Below are 23,604 nucleotides of genomic sequence, written 5' to 3'. Positions count from 1 at the left end.
CTTTTCAATAAATTCATTATGTCAACATACCTCGCTGCGTATTGGTCCACCGATCCTCCTCTCCTCTCCTCGTCTGAGGAGGAGGAACTAGACAATCGTAACAATATACTTATTAGATGATTATGGAAATATAAACTTGTTTTTGTTTTTGAAAATGTGTTGAATCATTGATTATTTGGAGGTGATATGAATAATGTAAACCAGGGTTTCCCAAAGTCGGTCCTGGGCTTGATGATGAGTTGGTTAATTGAATCAGCTGTGTAATGCTAGGGCCCATGGACGAGTTTGGGAAACCCTGATGTAAACAGCAGGTGAGTCAACAATCCTTGTCCTGCTGAAACATGAGGTGATGGCGGCAGATGAATGGCAAGACAATGGGCCTCAGGATCTCGTTACAGTATCTCTGCGCATTCAAATTGCCATCGATAAAAAATGCAATTGTGTTCGTTGTCCGTAGCTTATGCCTGCCCATACCATATCCCCACCGCCACCATGGGGCACTCTGTTCACAACGTTGACATCAGCAAATCGCTCGCCCACACGGCGTCATACACGCTGTCTGCCATCTGCCCGGTACAGTTGAAACCATGATTCATCCTTAAAGAGCACACTTAAAGAGCACACGTTTCCTACTGAAGTCAATTACGATGCCAAACTGCAGTCAGGTCAAGACCCTGGTGAGGATAAACTTCCCTGAGAGGGTTTCTAACAGTTTGTTGGGCAAACCCATAGTTTCATCAGCTGTCCGGGTGGCTGGTCTCAGATGATCCCGCAGGTGAAGAAGCCAGATGTGGAGGACCTGGGCTGGCGTGGTTAACGTGGTCTGCGGTTGTGAGGCCGGCTGGACATACTGCCAAATTCTCTAAAACAATATTTGAGGCAGCTTATTATAGAGAAATGAACATTAAAGTCTCTGGCAACAGCTCTGGTGGACATTTCAGCAGTCAGCATACTAATAGTATACTATCATACCCTGATCTGTTTCACCTGTCCTTGTGCTTGTCTCCACCCCCTCCAGGTGTCACCCATCTTCCCCATTATCCCCTGGGTATTTATACCTGTGTTTTCTGTCTGTCTGTGCCATTTCGTCTTGTTTTGTCAAGTCAACCAGTGTGTTACGCCGTGCTCCTGCTGTTCCTTTTCTCTGTTTTTTCGAGTCCTCCCAGTTTTGACCCTTCCCTGCCCTGACACTGAACCCGCCTGCCTGACCATACTGCCTGCCCTGACCTCGAGCTTGCCTGACCATACTGCCTGCCCTGACTCTGAACTCGCCTGCCTGACCATACTGCCTGCCCTGACCTCGAGCCTGCCTGACCATACTGCCTGCCCTGACCTCGAGCCTGCCTGCCTCTCTGTACCTCCTAGACTCTGACCTTGTTATGATCTTTTGCCTGTCTATGACCATTCTCTTGCCTGCCCCTTGGATACTAATAAATATCAGAGACTCGAACCATCTGCCTCCCGTGTCTGCATCTGAGTGTTGCCCTGTGCCCTTATGGTATACAACCTTAAAACTTGAGACATCTGGGGCATTGTGTTGTGACAAAACGGCACATTTTAGAGTGGCCTTTCATTGAAAAAATGACTTAAATGTAATTGACCCCTACACAAGGTGCACCTGTGTAATGATCATGCTGTTTAAACAGCTTGTTGATATGCCACACCTGTCTGTCAGGTATGAGTAAATGGCTGTACGGGAGACAGGTGCAGAAGATCAGATATTGGGTAGCAAACAGAGCCTTTTATTTAGGCAAACAAAAAATACACGGCACAACAAACACGAAATACAATACAGGTTGACATAACCCAGCGCAACCAGTCTAACGTGCGCATACATGAAACAATAAACAATCCCACACAAAGACATGGGGGGAACAGAGGGTGTGAGGAAAACAAGACAAAACACATGGAAAATGAAAAGTGGATCGATGATGGCTAGAAAACCGGCGACGCCAACCGCCGAGCAAAGGAGAAATGCTCACTAACAGGGGTATACACTAATTTGTGCACAAAAATGTAGAGAAATAAGCATAAGCGTATGGAAAATGTCTGGGATATTTTATTTCAGCTCATGAAACATGGGACCAACACTTTACATGTTGCGTTTATATTTTTGTTCAGTGTGTAGCTCAAAACAATAGAATGTACGGGAATAGTGTAATGATTCATATTCAGCTAATAGAATACGGGTGAACACACATTCATTTATTCACAGCAACAACACATCAACAGTCTCAGTTATCCCTCCCTCAGCTTGAATTCTAGAGAATCTGAGAGATCTGGCAGTTGTGTAGCTGATCTACTCCACCGGGATGGGAAACTCTCTAGTCCAGGGTAGTTTGATTATTCATACTTTCGGACCAGACGTGACTGGGAAACAATTATTCAACTTTCTGTGCAACAACATCATTACTGGCTCTTCAAAATAGAGACAGGTATCTCAGTTTGGAGAGTTTGGCATTCATTACAAGTAGTCAGTTGTCTGCACTACTGTACATACACTAAGAAACATCATTAGGATATATTAAGGCATCTTGGACATATAGACCTGTCAAAACAGAAGTAAAATAGGCGGAAACATCAACTATGAATATTTATGATGAATGTAAGCTTAGTTTTTTGGTAGCTGATTAATTGACAACTTTCCAAGTCAACTATGGTCTCATTCAGTGCTGTATGGTCCTGTCTGACAAAATACATACAGTTACACATGTTGTTTTAAATATTGTGACTATTGTAATCTAATCGGCTCTATGGAAAACAAGTTGCCTCAGACACTGAAAAGGTTTCTCTGTTGATTTTATTTGTTCAGCCCCTACTCTTGCAATTACATTAGCCCCCACCACCTAGATTACACTCCAGATCAAATGTGGTGTCCAAAATCCAATATGGCTGCCACAATACCATTAAATGGTGGTTTAACCGCCTGTATATATACAGGGATATGGATATAATGATCAGATACTTATGTCTCTGCCCTAACAATGAGATTCGTTATCCACAGAGCGGAACAGCAGCCTGTCAAGCTTCCGCCTATGCCTCTCTTTGGATTGGTGGATACATCTCGTTATTAGATTTTTTTTTTACAATATTCGATGTGGGTGTTGACGTCAACCGCCTGTATTCAGTGGAGAGAAAGATGCTATGCTAGCCTCATGAATATGCAGATTCTCTCAAATTTCAACAGGGACAAATCCAGTATAAAGTGTTTTCTCTCAAAGTTGCCAGGATGTCACGTGCGTAACACTTCTATCAGTACACTCATAACACTCTAAGCATTATAAAACTATTGGATCAAATAAGCCTGACATCAAAATAGCAATTAATGTTATTCTACACTAAATTTGACACTCTTTCATTACCTCTCATACAAAAACTCCTCACCTGCTTAGTAATTAAGGATCTGCTTATTTTTATTTATTTATTTAACCTTTATTTAAATAGGCAAGTCAGTTAAGAACCAGTTCTTATTCCTACCCCGGCCAAACCCTAACCCAGACGATGCTTTGCCAATTGTGCGCCGCCCTATGGGACTCCCAATCACGGTCGGTTGTAATACAGCCTGGAATGGAACCAGGGAAGTCTCTAGCGCCGAGATGTAGTGCTTTAGACTGCTGTGTCACTCAGGAGCCCAAAAGTGCACAGTGCTTAAAACTGGAGAGATATTGGGCAGACATAGGGCTCTCGCTTCACCTCTGTGTCAGTATATACATGTTTTAAATGAGAGACATTATTCAGATTTGTGTACTGTTCTTATGACCTGTACTCAATACTATTTTTGTGCAATTCAACTAGGTTGGGAATCTAATCTGCTTGCCATAACACCACTCAAACACCTTTGTCTAGATATAGAAAAGGCAGCAGACTGCTTGGCATGACAACACCAAGTATTCCAAGTCACAAACCTTTTTGAGGATCATTGAGGATCATTGAGGTAAGTGGGAGGCTCCAACGAAAGGAAAGAGAATCCAACCCTGGACTCTGACACCCTCTCCCTAGCTCTACAACTTGCCCTCACTGTGGTATAACTTGTGCCTTCAGGATTGGGCTCTTAATTCACCTCCTTATCATTTAGAAGTGAGCTTTGATTCATGGCTAGTCAAATATGGCTACCTGAATCCAAGATGTATTTCTGCTGGCTCACTGCATTCGTGATGCAAATTGGGATGTTCTGGTGCACTCATGCTGTTCAGGTTGAGCTGGCACATTGCTTTTTCCAGAAAATCATGTCCACCATCATGTTTGTCTGCCCTGGAGTTGCTGCGATCTAGTGACATTATTGTTAGGGCCCTGTGTTTTGGTTAATCATGTCAAATGACCTGGATTTGAACCTTTATTTCAACCTTTATTTTCCAGAAATGAGAATTAAACCAAAAATGACAGCAGTTGTCTGAGGGTGGTGCTGGACCATCTGACATAAAAAGAAAAGGGGACAGTTGAATGAAAAAGCTTTAAATAAAGGTACAAATCCAGGTCATGTGACATGATAAACCAAAACACAGGGCCCTAATTATTATGTATGGGGAGAATGCAACCACACATGATGGTGGCAAGCACTCATTGACAAGTAATCCCACCAATTTACTGGGCTTTCACATTTACAATAGGAATTGCACCTGTCTCATGTCAATGCCATCTTGAATCTCCCAGAACTGTCCAGGATAGGCCTACTCCACCATCAGCCCTCCCTTCTGGCAGTTAGTACAGACAGAGACATCATGGAACTGGACTTCTACATGTCAGGAGGCCATTAAACAGCCAAAATTACATCTGGAAAGTGCTGGCGTGTATTGCCATCGCATGTACATATTTTGCTACCAACCATGGCTGGCCAGCCCATGTGATACCTGAACTGGACTTGCATGTAAAGAATGAGCTCTCATGTTGGAGTGACTCATGCATTGGTCTTGGAAACTGTGCAGTAATCCCAAAATCCCAATGCCCCGCCAGTCATACAGTTGTCGCTGCAGCTTGCCCAGAATGACCAGTTAGCTGTGCTAAATGGTCAAACACCAGAACTACAACCACCACTGGCTACTTTGTCTCCTCACCCAGTTGACTTGGAAATGTGTCTATAAATTAGCAACCAAAAAGTAAAGCTTACATTCCTCATCAACTGTTCATAGTTAACATTTCCAACTATTGTATCTCTATTTAACATTTTACATTTTAAATTTAACCTTTATTTAACTAGGCAAGTCAGTAAAGAACAAATTCTTATTTTACAATGACTGCCTACCCCGGCGAAACCTGGACGATGCTTGGCCAATTGTGCACCGCCCTATGGGACTCTCGGTCATGGCTGGTTGTGATACAGCCCGGGATCAAATCAGGGTCTGTAGTAATGCCTCTAGCACTGAGATGCAGTGCTTTAGACCGCTGCGCCACTCGGGAACCAAATATATGTTTCCAAGATGCATTAAGATATCCTAATGCTGTTTGTTTGTTTGTGTACGTAGGGCAGACAACTGACTACTTGTATTCCAAATTTTTGCAATTTCAGAGCTTGCAATATTGGGTTACATAAGCTTCAGCTAGGCATTCACAATATCTATCAAGTTAACCACTTTTGCAGTAAAATATTTATACACAACCATCCATTTCATTAATGGGAGACATTAACTTCTTATGGCTGCAGGGGCAGTATTGAGTAGCTTGGATGAAAGGTGCACAGAGGTGCCCATAGTAAACTGCCTGCTCCTCAGTCCCAGTTGCTAATATATGCATAGTATTATTCGTATTGGATATAAAACACTCTGAAGTTTCTAAAACTGTTTGAATGATGTCTGTGAGTATAACAGAACTCATATTGCAGGCAAAACCCTGAGAAAAAATACAAACAGGAGGTGGGAATTCTGAGGTTGGTAGATTTTCAACACAGTCCCTATTGAACAAACAGTGGGATATGGATGAGTTTGCACTTCCTGCGGCTTCCACTAGATGTCAACAGTCTGTAGAACCTTGTCTGATGCCTCTACTGTGAAGGGGGCTGAAGGAGACAGGAAATAGTCAGGTCTACCATGACCTGGCCATGCTCTGACCATGCACGTTCACATGAGAGGGAGCTATGTTCCATGCACATCTGAAGTCAATGTAATTCTCCGGTTGGAACGTTATTCAAGATTTATGTTAAAAACATTCTAAAGATTGATTCAAATCATTGTTTGACATGTTTCTTCTGACTGATACGGAACTTTTGGACATTTCGTCTGCTTTTAGTGAACGCACTTCCTGACGTTGGATTTGTTTACCAAACACGCTAACAAAAATAGCTATTTGGACATAAATGATGGACATTACCGAACAAAACGAACATTTCTTGTGTAAGTGGGAGTCCTGGGAGTGCATTCCGATGAAGATCAGCAAAGATAAGTGAAGATTTATAATGCTTTTTATGAGTTTTGTTGACTGCACAATTTGGCGGGTAACTGTATGGCTTGCTTTTGTGGCTGAGCGCTGTTCTCAGATTATTGAATATTGTGCTTTTGCCGTAAAGCTTTGTGAAATCTGACACAGCGGTTGCATTAAGAACAAGTGTATCTTTAATTCTATGTAAAACATGTATCTTTCATCAAAGTTTATTATGAGTATTTATGTTATTTGACGTGGCTCTCTGCAATTTCCCGGATATTTTGGAGGCATTTCTGAACATGGGGCCAATGTAAACTGAGGTTTTTGGATATAAATATTAACTTTATTGTCACGTTCCTGACCTATTTCTGTTAGTTTGTTGTATGTGTTAGTTGGTCAGGACGTGAGTTTGGGTGGGCATTCTATGTTTTCTGTTTCTATGTTGGTTTATGGGTTGCCTGGTATGGCTCTTAATTAGAGGCAGGTGTTTGGCGTTCCTCTAATTAAGAGTCATATTTAGGTAGGTGTTTTCACAGTGTTCGTTGTGGGTGGTTGTCTCCTGTGTCTGTGTATGTCGTTGCGCCACACGGGACTGTTTTCGGTTTGTTTGTTTTTCGGTTTATGTAGTCTGTTCCTGTTTCATGCGTTCTTCGTTATATGTAAGTTCTTATGTTCAGGTGCGTCTATGTCGTTTGTTGTTTTGTTAGTGTATAGTCGAGTTCGTGTTTTCTTTAATAAATAATGTCTTCAAACTCCGCTGCATATTGGTTCAATCCCTGCTCCTCCTCTTCTGAGGAAGAGGAAAGCCGTTACATTTATCGAACAAAACATATATGTATTGTCTAACATGAAGTTCTATGAGTGTCATCTGATGAAGATCATCAAAGGTTAGTGTTTCATTTTATCTCTATTTCTGCTTTTTGTGACTCCTGTCTTTGGCTGGAAAAATGACTTTGTCTGTGATCTTGCGGTGACACCTGACATAATCATTTGTGGTGCTTTCGCTGAAAAGCCTATTTGAAATCGGATACTTTGGTGGGATTAACAACAAGATTACCTTTAAAACGGTATAAGATACATGTATGTTTGAGGAATTTTAATTATGAGATTTCTGTTTGAATTTGGCGCCCTGCACTTTCATTGGCTGTTGTCATATCATCCCGTTAATGGGATTGCAGCCATATTAAAGATGTGAAAAAACATGGTTGTATTTTGTTCTACCTTGGGTAAGGGTATTATAAAGAAATGCGGGGGCCTTGCCACTAGCCTATCAGTTATAATACAGGGAACTGCGATTGGGGTAGCCTAGTGGTTCGAGTGTTGGACTTGTAACCGAAAGGTTGCTGGATTGAATCCCTGAGCTGACAAGGTAAAAATCTGTCGTTCTACCCCTGAACAAGGTAGTTAACCCACTGTTCCCTGGTAGGCCGTCATTGTAAATAAGAATTTGTTCTTAACTGACTTGCCTCGTTAATTAAAAACTGCCAAAAGAGGAAACACCAGCATAAAGTGTTGGGCTGCCAGAGCAGCTTCAATGCACTGTGGCATAGATTCTATGTCTGGAACTCTTTTGGAGGGATATGACTCCATTCTTCAATGAGAAATTGTTGATGGTGGTGGAAAATGTTGTCTCAGGCACCGCTCCAGAATCTCCCATAAGTTTTCAATTGGGTTGAGATCTGGTGACTGACACACACACACTTTTAAAACCCCTATGCTCCGTTGAAACCCCTCTATCAAAGTTATTGAGATTTCTTCTTCTAGCCATGGTAGCCAAAATAATGGGCAATTGGACATTTTTTTTAGACAACCCTAAGCATGATGGGATGTTAATTGCTTAATTAACTCAGGAACCACACGTGTGGAAGCACCTGCTTTCAATATACTTTGTATTTCTCATTTACTCAGGTGTGTCCTTTTAAAATACAGGTAGATTTGGTATTCAGTGACGGAGCATGACATGCCCTAACCTCATACCATTGGTCCATACTGCTGAATGTAGACTTTATGGAGAGGATACTGACTAATGGCCTTATCTCATATCTCACACAATTGGCACAGCGTCGTCCGGGTTAGGGGAGAGTTTGGCCAGGGTAGGCCATCCTTGTAAATAAGAATTTGTTCTTAACTGACTTGCATAGTTAAATAAAGGTTAAAAAAATTATATTATTTTTTTATCTCAAACCGTCTGTGTTAAGTGTTCTCCTCCCATGTAGCCCACTATGGTTGATCTGTAACTCAGTAAAATCTTTGAAATTGTTGTGTTGAGTTTATATTTTTGTTCAGTATATAATAAATCTATACTTCAATGTTTTAAAATGAGTTATGGAGGACAGAGCATGTTTTCTGTTTGACAAATCATTTTAGTATATAACCCAGTATCAAATGGTTTTGGTCAACCTTAATGGCCTTATGGATGTGTCTGGTTTTGACTGATAAATGAGGCTCCTAAAATGTCTGACTGTGTAGTTATAATATTGCAACAGTATTATGTTTTCAATTCATTTAATAAATGTTTTACCATCCTTGCAGACAACAGAAATTGTAACAAAAATATTTTTCAGACACCAAAAAAGTGTGGCTTGTGTAAACTGTGCAAAGTTTGTTCAGAATCAGAATAAAGACAGTTTGTGTGACTGTACAGGAATTACTTGTTAACCAACGTGGTAAGTGGAGGCATCAAGTAACGGTCCATAAAAACATCACACTGGATGAGGTCAGAGAGGATTTATGAATCTCCCTTTATGACCTTTTAAAATCCACCATCACTACTCATTAAACCGTGAAATACTTTTCTCCCATGTGCAGCTTAGCCAATCCCAGGCCAACAAGGCTGAGCTGAGTTGAAAGTCAACCCTTTAAAAGGAAGAAGGGAGATGAATGGAGAGCAGAGAATGAGGTGAGACAACCTTCCAAACACACCAACAACAGCAAGACTAAAGGCTCAAAGCAAACCTGTCAAAATACAAGATGAAAACCCTTCTCTCCATTGCTCTTGTGCTCCTGGCTCTCTATCTGGTCTCTGAAGCCCATGCAGTCCAAGTCAAAGTGCAGGTAAGGGCTCCTCCTACAGCAAGGTTTACCTTACTAGAATGCATTATAATATGAAGACTATAGACTGCAGTAATATCAGATTCAAACTCATACTCAATTGGACAACAATTGTAAACTAATGAAAATATTTTTTGTTAACCCTCACAATGTAGCTAACACAAAATTCAAAGTGGATTTTTTAAACCAAGTGCATACTTGGTGCAAGCTATCATTACAACTCTATGGGCATCCCAATATGACTTACTGATGTGGTGCTCTCTCTAACCGTGTCTCTCTCCTCTCTTCTCTCTAGGAGGGCGACTTTGTTTTCTCACTGGAATCAGTAAAGAAGCTCCAAGAACTGACAGAGAGCAGCAGTGTAAACGGGAAGCAGAATCCTCATCTCGCCAGCACCAGCTTTGCTTCCGTCTGTGCTAACCCCTCCCTGCCACAGGAGTTCATGCCCCTGTGCATGCAGAGAGGGGCCAGCATGTCTCTCTCAAGACTAGGTAAGAAAAGGCCACACAATAGAATAATATCCACTATAGTCCAACTTGGTGGAACAGACCAGATTGTGATAAGACCGTTATAATTTGCTGATGGCGAGTCATTGATCAGAATCTCTTTTATGCTAGTTGGTCTCTGCAATATGTGGTTGTAGTTTGAAGTGATTGAGTGATTTTGAAACATGTTTTTAACACTGACCTTTCTCTTCTTTCTTCCAGCTACTGTGCCTATAGACGTCTGTGAGATCTGTGCCTTTGTTGCCTGCACAGGCTGTTAGGCAAGATATCGACCTGACTGCCAGCAGAAGACAAGCCACCCACATTATCATTCTGCATATTGTGACAACAATGTGGATTTCATGTATTCAAATTGCCATCCTCAGACATGATTGGCCCAAAAGATAACTGGACCAAAAATGTAAAAAAATATATTAAATGATGGAGGCTCATTTTCTAGAAAATGTTACTTTGGAGCATATCCAGCACTTATTTGTCTACGTATTTTCTTTTCCTTTTATCAGTTGACTTTTATTTTGGAAATGTTGATTTGTTACAGTTCTATCTTACCAGTCTTTGTACTTATTTAATGTAGAGATGTATTTTTGTTTTGGGGGTTTTGCATTCTTTTGTATGTTTATAAACGCCTCATGTTTAATAAAAAGAAATTGAAGAACATGTCATTTTGTTTCAGTGAGTGATCTACCAACTGCATCAGAAAACCTGGAATAGAACATACCTGATAAACTGGCTGATATTGGCACAACACAAAGAATAATACTTTATTCACTTTTGGTTGAAACTTGAAATTTCTGTCTTTCCCCAACACATACACAAACGCACACACACATAAAAACACACGCACACACACATTGAGAGGTTAATAGTTCATTTTAAGGCTAACTGCTGCCCCAGTGCACAACTTCCATCCCACAATGTATTCTATTGTCACTGTGCTTTTGCTGCACTACCTAGACATTGATTAATTGGTATATATTGTAGATTCATAGACAGTAGTAGATTGCACAACAGTAATAAATAACAGCAACCCTTTGGCCAGTACCTGTAGATCTTCCAATCCTATAACTCTCACTGTTGCCAGTGCTGGGAATTGAACCGGCAACCTTCCAGATTCTGCTCTGTATTTTGAACCTGTAGGGTGGGAAGCTTATTGCCCCATCTTTCCCATGGTCACCACACTCCAAAAAGCAAGTTCTGAAGGCTCTAGTTTTGTCTAATCTTGACTAATCTTGTCTAATCTTGATAATCTCCACCAGGCACAGCCAGAAGAGGACTGGCCACCCCTCATACCCTGATTCCTCTCTAGGTTTCTTCCTAGGTTCTGGCCTTTCTAGGGAGTTTTTCCTAGCCACCGTGCTTCTACACTTGCATTGCTTACTGTTTTGGGGTTTAGGCTGGGTTTCTGTACAGCACTTTGTGACATCAGCTGATGTAAGAAGGGCTTTATAAATACATTTGATTATTGTCCAGTCGTGTGGTCAAGTGCTGCAAGGAAAGACCTAGTTAAGCTGCAGCTGGCCCAGAACAGAGCGGCACGTTTTGCTCTTCATTGTAATCAGAGGGTTGATATAAATACTATGCATTCAAGTCTCTCTTGGCCAACAGTTGATGAGAGACTGACTGCATCACTTCTTCTGTTGGAAATCCCAAATTGTTTGCATAGTCAATTTACACACAGCTCTGACACACACACTTCCCCCACCAGACATACCACAAGGGGTCTTTTCACAGTCCCCAAATCCAGAATAAATTCTGAGCCCTTTTTGCATAGAACTTCCTTCTATCTCATATTGCTCAAATAAACAGCAAACCTGGTTTAAATAAAACAGATAAAGCAACACCTCATGGCAGAACAACTCTCCTCTATTTGACCTAGCTAGTTTGTGTGTATGCATTGATATGTAGGCTACGTGTGCCTTTAAATTTTTTTATGTAGTTCTGTCCTTGAGCTGTTCTTGTCTATTGATGTTCTATATTATGGCATGTTTCATGTTTTGTGTGGACCGCAGGAAGAGTAGCTGCTGCTTTTGCAACAACTAATAGGGATCCTAATAAAATACCAAATACCAAACACACCTGTCTCAAAAAATCTACATATTATAGTATTTAGAATCCCAAGTGCCCGTCCCTAATGTAGTTGATGCTCCCAATGTTATTTGTTTTTTAGATGTGTAGTTAAGTATTATTATTGGCATTAAAGAAAAATAATGATACAGTTTACAAGCACAAAGAGCCTGTATGTGCTAGAAAATTGAAAGTATGTATTCTGCCACCTTCTCTTTGTAATGCTGACTGACAAGCAAAGAGACAACTGTTACAATATCCTTTGTGTCACTAGTGGGTCAAAAAATAATCAACATGTAGCCAAATAACTAAATTCAATCAAATGTACATTTCAGTATTATAAGTATTGGACTTTTAAGTTAGTGATATGTACCCATTGATTATTGAAGAATATAAGTTATAAATGCCTCATGAGCTTAGTTCAACTGTCTTACGGCCAAAATATACGTTTCTTTTACACCATTGTAGGAAAACAATTTAATTGTAAACACTGTATAGCCTCAAAGCATGGTTAACTATAATTTTGATGTAATGTCTGGTTTGTTCTTGCATCCATATCTCTGTCTATGAATTTGACCGTGGTTACATTTCCCCAGCCCATCCCTCAGCTGTTAACCAAAAACAGTGTCAGGTTCCCACTTTGTTGTTGTTTGAACTGCATACTGCCCCATAAAGCAGAATCTCTTTTTCCCATGGTCAAAGACAATGGTACCTCTAGTACTATCAGGTATATTCATCATAGGTAGATGCTTCCAGTTCCCAGCCAAAGGAAGTGTATGCACGTCATGGGTAGATTGTAAATGAAGTCACAGCAAATACATTGTTCTGGCAGATTTGATTGAATTACAGCCTCAGCCTCCTTGTTGCGGATTGCAAATGCCACAAATATTAGACAGACCTATCCAAACAACGTTGACAAAGTCACTATCATACCTAAAATGCAAACAACCACTATACAATTGGACAGATAGCCTGCTGCTTTGTTATCAGGGTTTAATGATAAATGACTGTGGGTGAGATGGGAGAAATTAGATTTATAGGATGTTTAATTGGCACTAAGGATGTGAATATGGAACAACATGTCAACAATAAAACCATTCAAACAACATAGTGACAGGGGCATCTACAGAGGTTAAAAAAAAAAAAAAGAGGATCCTGTGGCATAACCCGTTTGTGTTTTGTTATCAGGTACCCAGGGTAAAGAGGGCTCCAGCCCCGCGTTAATAAGTGACTTATTAATCTGCCCAGCGATGGTTTTATAAAGGGCAGAGCAGAGGCACACCTCAATTCAAGCTGTAGGCTCCTCTCTCTGCATCTCAAGGCTCTCTGAGACATCCGGCTAAGCTGAAAATGAAACCACTGAGTGTTTGTCTCGTGTTGACCTCTTGCATCCTCTGGGGCTCACTGAGTGTGGAGATTAGGGTGAGTATATCTCTTCTTTATGTCCATGGTCAGAAATGTTTAGAGTTGTGTGACTAGTGCTGTAACTCTTTGTTGTCTTTGACATGGGATAAGGACATTCTTCTGGAGGTGTATAGGGTTTGTTACTTGATTAACAATATCTGTAAGTGTCTGCAGTTCAGAGATACTGGTTCACACGTGTGAAGATAAGTTAGTGGAACTAGAGAAATAGATTACTTTCAACAACACACTGATAAAGAAATAGATCACTTTCAACAACACATTGACAAAGAAATAGATCACTTTCAACAACACACTGATAATGAAATACAGTAGAACCCTTTCAACAACACACTGATAAAGAAATACAGTAGAACCCTTTCAACAACACACTGATAAAGAAATACGGTAGAACCCTTTCAACAACACACTGATAAAGAAATACAGTAGAACCCTTTCAACAACACACTGATAAAGAAATACAGTAGAACCCTTTCAACAACACACTGATAAAGAAATACAGTAGAACCCTTTCAACAACACACTGACAGAGTTCATGGTGCACTTTGACTAAGAGCTTAACTTCATAATAGACCATTAAAGAGATGTGGGGCCATTGTCAAGTGAAATGAGTGCATCAACATTTGACACTGTTCTCTAATTTTTACAACTTTTATTTAACCAGGCAAGTCAATCAAGAACAAATTATAATTTACAATGACTGCCAGCCTATGACTGACTGTCCTTTAATTGTATAGAGCATTAAAAAGCTAGCTTCTTTTTGTTTGGTTTTAATTATCATATAGCAATTCATTCTGTTGGGGTTTATTCATTCTTGTTTGGAATCCACACACTGTCATACTTCTTTTGAACTCATTCACAAGGTTATTAACTGGCTTATCTGTTTAATAATCTATTACGCTATGAGAATCACCTCTGTAAACCTGTCACCTTAATAGTGGAACAACACATTAGGTTGCCTAACAATGACAACCTAAGGTGAAAAATCAAGGGTTATTTAAAGGTAAACGAGAGAATTCACCATCTCATCCATGTGTTTCACTGTGTCCAGGATGGAGAAAGGAGCTATCCCCTAGAGGCTGTGAAAGCGTTGAAGGAGCTGATCGACACAGATGCCATGGTTAACCCGCGGATGATCAACACCAACATGGTCTCTGTCTGTAACAACCGTGTCTTGCCACAGGCCTTCTATCCAGTGTGCCAGGGCAAAGAGGCAGCCATGGTCTTCTCCAGGCTAGGTAAGGCTGTACCATAAACAAACAGTGGGTGGACTGAAATATTGTAATTCAATATCGGTATATGATTTATTGCCCCTATCCACCTTATCTGTTGTAAAAATTCTTAAACTGCACATTTTAGCATTCAAACACCAGACTGTTTAGATCTTAGCATTCAAACACCAGACTGTTTAGATCTTAGCATTCAAACACCAGACTGTTTAGATCTTAGCATTCAAACACCAGACTGTTTAGATCTTAGCATTCAAACACCAGACTGTTTAGATCTTAGCATTCAAATACAAGACTGTTTAGATCTTAGCATTCAAACACAAGACTGTTTAGATCTTAGCATTCAAACACCAGACTGTTTAGATCTTAGCATTCAAACACAAGACTGTTTAGATCTTAGCATTCAAACACAAGACTGTTTAGATCTTAGCATTCAAATACAAGACTGTTTAGATCTAAGCATTCAAACACAAGACTGTTTAGATCTTAGCATTCAAACACAAGACTGTTTAGATCCTGCGGACTGGAATATGTTCCGGTCAGCCTCAGAGAACAACATCAACCTATACGCTGACTCTGTGAGTGTGTTCATAAAGAAGTGTATTGGAGATGTTGTACCCACTGTGACTATTAAAACCTACCCTAACCAGAAACTGTGGATGGATGGCGGCATTTACGCAAAACTGAAAGCGCAATCCATCACATTTAACCATGGAAAGAAGTCTGGGAATATGACTGAATATAAACAGTGTAGTTATTCCCTCCGTAAGGCAATCAAACAAGCAAAATGCCAGTACAAGCAAAATGCCAGGACAAGGTGGAGTCGCAATTCAACAGCTCAGACACGAGACGTATGTGGCAGGGTCTACAGGAAATCACGGACCACAAAAAGAAAACCAGCCACGTCACGGACACCGACGTCACACTTCCAGACAAACTAAACACCTTCTTTGCCTGCTTGGTGGATAATACAGTGCCACTGTCGCGGCCCGCTAATAAGGACTGCACTCCCCCTCTCCTTCTCTGTGGCTGATGTGAGTAAAACATTTAAACGTGTTAACCCTCGCAAGGCTGCTGGCCCAGACAGCATCCCTAGCCGTGTCCTCTGAGCATGCGCAGACCAACTGGCTGGTGTGTTTACGGACATATTCAATCGCTCCCTATTCCAGTCTGTTGTCCACACATGCTTCAAGATGGCGACCATTGTTCCTGTGCCTAAGAAGGCAAAGATAACTGAACTAAATGACTACCACGCCGTAGCACTCACTTCTGTCATTATGAAGTGCTTTGAGAGACTTGTCAAGGATCAAATCACCTTCACCTTACCGGCCACCCTAGACCCAGTTTGCATACCGCCCCAACAGGTCCACAGACGATGCAATCGCCATCACACTGTACACTGCCCTATCCCATTTGGACAAAAGGAAAACCTATGTCAGAATGCTGTTCATTGACTACAGCTCAGCATTCAACACCATAGTACCCTCCAAGATCATCATCAAGCTGGAGGCCCTGGGTCTCAACACCACCCTGTGCAATTGGGTCCTGGACTTTCTGACAGGCTGCCTCCAGGTGGTGAAGGTAGGAAACAACATCTCCACTTCGCTGACCCTCAACACTGGGGCCCAACAAGGGTGTGTGCTCAGCCCCCTCCTGTACTCCCTGTTCATCCACGACTGCGTGGCCCTGTACGACTCCAACTCAATCATCAAGTTTGCAGACGACACAACAGTAGTGGGCTTGATAACCAACAATGACGAGACAGCCTACAGGGAGAAGGTGAGGGCACTCGGAGTGTGGTGTCAGGAAAACAGCCTCTCACTCAACGTCAACAAAACAAAGGAGGTGATTGTGGACTTCAGGAAAGAGCAGAGAGAGCACCCCCCCTATCCACATCGAAGGGACAGCAGTAGAGAAGGTGGAAAGTTTTAAGTTGCTCAGCATTACTCAAATTACACAGACGCTCTTATTCAGAGACATTCATCTTCAGATAGCTAGGTGAGACAACAACACATCACAATCGTAGCAAGTACATTTTCCCTCAACAAAGTAATCAGCAATGTCAGTGCTATTAGAAAAAGACAAGTGCATTCATTTTTTATTGTTGCAGTTTATCCCATTTTTCTCCCCAATTTCGTGATATCCAATTGCAAACTTGTCTCATCACTGCAACTCCCCAATGAGCTCAGGAGAGGCGAAGGTTGAGTCATGTGTCCTCAGAAACATGACCCGCCAAACTGCGCTTCTTAACACCCACCCACTTAACATGGAAGCCAGCTGCACCAATGTGTCGGAGGAAACACAGTTCAACTGATGACCGAGGTCAGCTTGCAGGTGCCCGGCCTGTCACAAGGAGTCACTAGAGAGCAATGAGCCAAGTAAAGCCCCCCCGACCAAACCCTCCCATAACCTGGACGAAGCTGGGCCAATTGTGCTCCGCCCTATGGGACTCCTGGTCACGGCCGGTTGTGACACAGCCTGGGATTGAACTCCGGTCTGTAGTGACGCCTCTAGCACAACGATGCAGTGCCTTAGACCGCTGCGCCACTCGGGAGGCCCCATTTCATTTTTTTTTTTTTTTTTTTTTTCATGGCAGGGGCACCATGGGATTCCTTTGAGACGCTCTTTAAAGAGTAGTAGTAATTCATTATTCTACAACTTGTTAGATGGTTGCTCACCCTGAAAGTAGTCTATGGGCCAGGAGGAACTGTAATCCAGGATTTAGTTTTCTTTAAACAGTCATTACAAACTTCAGCCACTTTAGCCACTACAAGCTAACAATCAATGTAGGTGAAATCAACTCCATATTTGGTTTGATGTTCCTTCAATGTAATTTGGCCATAAAAAAAACATGTCCACATGTCCCCATCAATTCCATAGAGTTTTAGCTAGCGGTGGCTAAAGTTAGCTGAAGCTTGTAATAGCTGTTAAAAGGAATCTGAACCATGGATTACAGTTTTTCCTGGCCCATAATCTACTTTCAGGGTCATCTAACATCAAGTTGTAAAATAGTGAACTACTCCTGAGGACCCAAGTATCTGAGTGGACAATGACCCCATTATCAACATAAACTTTACTTCTTATGGCTGCAATCCCGATAACGGGATGATATGACAACAGCCAGTGAAAGTGCAGGGCGCCAAATTCAAAACAACAGAAGTCTCATAATTAAAATTCCTCAGACATACATGTGTCTTATACCATTTTAAAGGTAATCTTGTTGTTAATCCCACCAAAGTATCCGATTTCAAATATGCTTTTCAGCGAAGCACCACAAACGATTATGTTAGGTCACCACCAAGCCACAGAATACGCACAGCCATTTTTCCAGCCAAAGATAGCAGTCACAAAAAGCACAAATAGAGATAAAATTAATCACTAACCTTTGATGATCTTCATCAGATGACACTCATAGGACTTCATGTTACACAATACATGTATGTTTTGGTTGATAAAGTTCATATTTATATAAAAAAATCTGAGTTTACATTGGCGTGTTACGTGCACTAGTTCCAAAAACATCCAGTGATTTTGCATAGCCACATCTATTCAACAGAAATACTCATCATAAATGTAGATGATAATACAAGTTATAAACATGGAATTATAGATATACCTCTCCTTAATGCAACCGCTGTGTCAGATTTTTTTTAAACTACGGAAAAAGCAAACCATGCAATAATCTGAGACGACGCTCAGAACTATAGTCAAATTAGCCGCCATGTTGGAGTCAACAGAAAACAGAAATTACATAATAAATATTCCCTTACCTTTGATGATCTTCATCAGAATGCACTCCCAGGAATCCCAGGTCCACAATAAATGCTTGATTTGTTCGATAATGTCCGTTATTAATGTCCAATTAGCTACTTTGGTTAGCGCGTTTGGTAAACAATTCCAAAGTCACAAAGCGCTTTCACTAAAACGTGACGAAATGTCCAAAAGTTCCGTATCAGTCAGAAGAAACATGTCAAACGATGTATTGAATCAATCTTTAGAATGTTGTTAACATAAATCTTGAATAACGTTCCAACCAGAGAATTACATTGACTTCAGATGAGCGATGGAACGGAGCTCCCTCTCATGTGAACGCGCATGGTCAAAGAATGGTCACCTCATGGCAGTGGTGACTAATTCTCCTCTCATTCGGCCCCCTTCACAGTAGTCATCAGACAAAGTTCTACAGACTGTTGACATCTAGTGGAAGCCGTAGGAAGTGCAAACAAATTCATATCTCGCTGTAATTTCAATGGGATCTTGGTTGAAAATCCACCAGCCTCAGAATTTCCACTTCCTGTTTGGATTTTTTCTCAGGTTTTTGCCTGCCATATGAGTTCTGTTATACTCACAGACATAATTCAATCAGTTTTAGAAACTTCAGAGTGTTTTCTATCCAATACTAATAATAATATGCATCTTTAGCAACTATGACTGAGGAGCAGGCCATTTACTCTGGGCACCTCTGTGCACCTTTCATCCAAGCTACTCAATACTGCCCCTGCAGCCATAAGAAGATCCCACAACCTCTTTATGGGGCCTGTTCTGAACTGAATTTATGTTGTGTACTCAGGGAAGGGTGTATGCAGATTGAAAGGCGTTGGAAGTCAATGATAATGGAAACCTAATCCATCCTCAAGGGATTGACTCTAAAGGGTTCAGCATACATTTTTAGTCATTAGCACATTGAGTGGTTTCAGTGAAACACTGATTAATATCTGCCTTGTTATCAGCTGACATGACCTCTAACCACCAATAGTGGCAGCCAAAGTGCTCTGTAACCTGACAGGATTTACTGAGTTTTAGAAACAATACAACCATCCCATATCATTCATCCTTTTTATACGATCAACAACATGATCCCACATAACTACTTGAGCAAAACTGTGAGATCCGAGATCCAGATCACAGATGTGACAGTATTGACATATTTCCTATTTTATTCCACATGAGCACACATGGAAAACCCAGGAAAGCGATTCTCGGAGACTGAGGCACGCGTTCTCATAGCACCTGTTGTTAGCTCTACCAGAGAGCTGGACCACATACGCAGGCTGAAGCAGTAGACGGCTTGCTACAACAAGCAGGAGATGTTGGCCTGGACACAGCCAGTGCTGCTGCCTGAAGAGAATGATTCCTGCGTATAATATGTCCTTCTACTTCCACTTAACGACATGATTTATGTGTGTTGCTCACGAGTGATTCTACTCACAAGAGCCCAATTAAAACAGAACAAACAGCATTTGAGTGCAATAAAGTGTGCAAGACAAAGAGCACTCCCATGCCTCTCTATTGCTCTGCAAGCCCTTTAACGAGGCTGATTAACTTCCTCCCGTTGTCAATATTAGCATTGTATCTGACACTACAGCAGCCAGAGACATATATTAACCTTCTGTGTTTGATGTCTCTCTCCAGTGGATGCCATCACGTCTCCAGATCTGTGTGAGATCTGTGCCCACCCCGCCTGCTTTGGGTGTCTACCGTAAGACTGCCACCATCTGTTACACAATCCTCTGAAGCTTTCCTATCTACACCACACATCTTCACCTTCTTGAGATCTGCATCGCATATGAAGCCAGGGCATGAATAAGCCCATCCTATCCATGTGTCAGGGGCCATTGATCGACAAATTGCATACAGTTGAGGAATGTTATGTATTTGATGTTGTTTGAGCTGTACGGCCAAAATCAAGTTATTTATAATTCAGCAAAAGGCTTTAAATGAAGAGTAATGTCCAGATGTTCATGACATTTCCATGGATTACCATGGAATATGTGATACATTCACTGTAGAAACTGTGAATCATAAATTTCTATTGCTAATCAAATTGTGTCAAATCTGTTGTCCCATTTTTTCCACCAGACTGAATGTGTTTATACTCTGCAACATTTACTGTAAAGGGACCGATTCTGTAAATATTTCAAAATATATCTACTTTATTGACACTGTTCATTTGTTTCAATATGGATTGAAAGTGAAACAGCTAAAATAATTAATCTACTATATATACAAGAGTATGTGGACATCTCTTCAAATTAGTGGATTCGGCTATTTCAGCCACACCCGTTGCTGACAGGTGTATAAATGAGATGTTCAACGAGCAGGTGTCCACATTTACAATTTTATACATTTAATTTTAGCAAAATATTGTTAAACCAGCAGAGGGCAGACCTTACCATGTAAATATCACCTTACATTAAGTAATTTAGCACAGTGGTTCTCAAACCTCTCCTCAGGAACCCCCAGCCATTCCATGCATTTGAACTATTTCAGAGGTGGCACACCTGATTCTTGTCAACTAATCATCAAGCCCTTGACTATGTGAATCAGGTGAGCTAGCTCAGGGCTACAACAAAGCTCTGAAACATCTGGATGTCCCCAATTTGAGAACCACGGATTTAGAAGAAAACTCTTATGCAGAGTGACTCATGGTCATGAGTGCATGCATTTTTCACAATGGTCCCCAGTGGGAATCAAACCCACAACCCTGGCATTGCAAGCGCTATGCTCCACCAACCGAGCCACACGAGACCACCTAGCACCAGGTTAGGTTACACTTTGTATTTGGATAGTCCATCTGTAGATGCTCTACACCTGGTGATACTATCAACAAACTATATTTTGATAAGCAACTGCTTGCTAAGGTTACAGTTAGGGTTAGGTTGAGAATAAAGGTTAAGGTTGGGGTTAGGGCTAGGGCTAGGCTAAGGATTTCGTTCAGGTTTAGGATTTTTTATATCTTTTTATTTTATTTCACCTTTATTTAATTTAACCAGGTAGGCTAGTTGAGAACAAGTTGTCATTTGCAACTGCGACCTGGCCAAGATAAAGCATAGCAATTCGACACATACAACAACACAGAGTTACACATGGAATAAACAAAACGTACAGTCAATAATACAGTAGAAAAATAAGTCTATATACAATGTGAGCAAATGAGGTGAGATAAGGGAGGTAAAGGCAAAAAAGGCCATGGTGGCGAGGTAAATACAATATAGCAAGTAAAACACTGGAATGGTAGATTTGCAGTGGAAGAATGTGCAAAGTAGAAATAGAAATAATGGGGTGCAAAGGAGCAAAATAAATAAATAAATACAGTAGGGGAAGGGGTAGTTGTTCAGGCTAAATTATAGATGGGCTATGTACAGGTGCAATAATATGTGAGCTGCTCTGACAGCTGGTGCTTAAAGCTAGTGAGGGAGATAAGTGTTTCCAGCTTCAGAGATTTTTGCAGTTTGTTCCAGTTATTGGTAGCAGAGAACTGGAAGGAAAGACGACCAAAGGAGGAATTGGCTTTGGGGGTGACCAGTGAGATATACCTGCTGGAGTGTGTGCTACAAGTGGGTGCTGCTATGGTGACCAGTGAGCTGAGATAAGGTGGGGCTTTACCTAGCAGAGACTTGTAGATAACCTGTAGCCAGTGGGTTTGGCAACGAGTATGAAGCGAGGGCCAACTAACGAGAACGTACAGGTCGCAATGGTGGGTAGTGTATGGGGCTTTGGTGACAAAACGGATGGCACTGTGATAGACTGCATCCAGTTTGTTGAGTAGAGTGTTGGAGGCTATTTTATCCTGTCTAGCCCCGGGGTTCCGCTAGCGGAACTCCTCCCACATTCCACTGAAAAGGCAGAGCGCAAAATTCAAAAAATATTTTTGAGAAATATTTAATTTTCACACATTAACAAGTCCAATACAGCAAACGAAAGATAAACATCTTGTGAATCCAGTCAACATGTCCGATTTTTAAAATATTTTACAGCGAAAACACCACGTATATTTATGTTAGCTCACCACCAAATACAAAAAAGCACAGACATTTCTTTCACAGCACAGGTAGCTTGCACAAAACCAACCTAACTAACCAAGAACCAACCAAACTAACCAAGAAACAACTTCATCAGATGACAGTCTTATAACATGTTATACAATAGATCTATGTTTTGTTCAAAAAATTTGCATATTTGAGGTATAAATCATAGTTTTACATTGCAGCTACCATCACAGCTACCATCAGAAATAGCACCAAAGCAGCCAGAGTAATTATGGTAACCAACGTGAAATACCTAAATACTCATCATAAAACATTTATGAAAAATACATGGTGTACAGCAAATGAAAGACAAACATCTTGTGAATCCAGCCAATATTTCAGATTTTTTAAGTGTTTTACAGCGAAAACACAATATAGCATTATATTAGCTTACTACAATAGCCAACCACACAACAGCATTGATTCAAGGCAAGAGTAGCGATAGCGACAAAACCAGCAAAAGATATTAATTATTCCACTAACCTTCATACACTTCATCAGATGACAGTCCTATAACATCATATTACACAATACATATATGGTTTGTTCGAAAATGTGCATATTTAGAGCTGAAATCCGTGGGTATACATTGTGAAAATGTAGCAACTATTTTCCAGAATCTCCGGATATATTTCTGACACTCACCTATTCTGACCAAATAACAAATCATAAACATTACTAAAAAATACTTGTTGTACAGCAAATGATAGATTTGCTGGTTCTTAATGCAATCGCCCACACTAGTTCTTAATGTAATCGCCGTGTTAGAATTCTAAAAATAACTTTATTACGACATGCAGCTTACGTTATAGCGAGAGAGCGCCCAAAATCTGGGCGGAAACTAATAGTAAACATTTTCGACAGAAATATGAAATAACATCATAAATGGGTCCTACTTTTGTTGAGCTTCCATCAGAATCTTGCACAAGGGGTCCTTTGTCTAGAACAATCGTTGTTTGGTTTTAGAATGTCCTTTTTCCCTCTCGAATTAGCAAGCAAAACTTGCCAAGTGGCGCGAAGCTGTCCATCGTGAACAAACGCAGAGAACGGAACACGCCAAAACTCCAGATTTTTTTTTTAATAATCTGATTAAACTATATTGAAAAAACATACTTTACGATGATATTGTCACATTTATCAAATAAAATCAAAGCCGGAGATATTAGCCGTCTA

The 23,604-nt window shown here is 40.8% G+C and overlaps 2 protein-coding genes across 2 annotated transcripts; both read left to right on the top strand.

Annotated features, from left to right (window-relative positions):
- The first annotated feature begins 9,116 nt into the window (after nt 1-9,116).
- LOC129815964 (guanylin-like) lies at nt 9,117-10,565 on the top strand. The gene is made up of 3 exons (XM_055870173.1): nt 9,117-9,405; nt 9,698-9,893; nt 10,110-10,565. Exons 1-3 carry the CDS (start codon nt 9,322-9,324, stop codon nt 10,166-10,168), a joined length of 339 nt encoding a protein of 112 aa, XP_055726148.1. The 5' UTR covers nt 9,117-9,321; the 3' UTR covers nt 10,169-10,565.
- A 2,694-nt stretch (nt 10,566-13,259) lies between these two features.
- On the top strand, nt 13,260-20,447 carry LOC129815160 (guanylin-like). The gene is made up of 3 exons (XM_055868634.1): nt 13,260-13,394; nt 14,446-14,632; nt 20,036-20,447. The coding sequence occupies exons 1-3, from the start codon at nt 13,323-13,325 to the stop codon at nt 20,104-20,106; spliced, it is 330 nt and encodes a 109-aa protein (XP_055724609.1). The 5' UTR covers nt 13,260-13,322; the 3' UTR covers nt 20,107-20,447.
- The last annotated feature ends 3,157 nt before the right edge of the window (nt 20,448-23,604 follow it).

The sequence above is a fragment of the Salvelinus fontinalis genome, chromosome 18 (genome assembly GCF_029448725.1).
Source record: "Salvelinus fontinalis isolate EN_2023a chromosome 18, ASM2944872v1, whole genome shotgun sequence".
Lineage (NCBI taxonomy): Eukaryota > Metazoa > Chordata > Actinopteri > Salmoniformes > Salmonidae > Salvelinus > Salvelinus fontinalis.
The sequence above is the reverse complement of the archived record's forward strand: the minus strand, read 5'-3'. Positions and strand labels throughout refer to the sequence as shown.

Bases quoted from the DNA above. Each gene is read 5' to 3' on its own strand.
- LOC129815964 (XM_055870173.1), top strand. From the start codon at position 9,322: ATGAAAACCCTTCTCTCCATTGCTCTTGTGCTCCTGGCTCTCTATCTG. The intron at 9,406-9,697 runs GTAAGGGCTCCT...TCTTCTCTCTAG, and splicing joins CAGTCCAAGTCAAAGTGCAG to GAGGGCGACTTTGTTTTCTC. The intron at 9,894-10,109 runs GTAAGAAAAGGC...TCTTTCTTCCAG, and splicing joins CATGTCTCTCTCAAGACTAG to CTACTGTGCCTATAGACGTC.
- LOC129815160 (XM_055868634.1), top strand. From the start codon at position 13,323: ATGAAACCACTGAGTGTTTGTCTCGTGTTGACCTCTTGCATCCTCTGG. The intron at 13,395-14,445 runs GTGAGTATATCT...CACTGTGTCCAG, and splicing joins CACTGAGTGTGGAGATTAGG to GATGGAGAAAGGAGCTATCC. The intron at 14,633-20,035 runs GTAAGGCTGTAC...GTCTCTCTCCAG, and splicing joins CATGGTCTTCTCCAGGCTAG to TGGATGCCATCACGTCTCCA.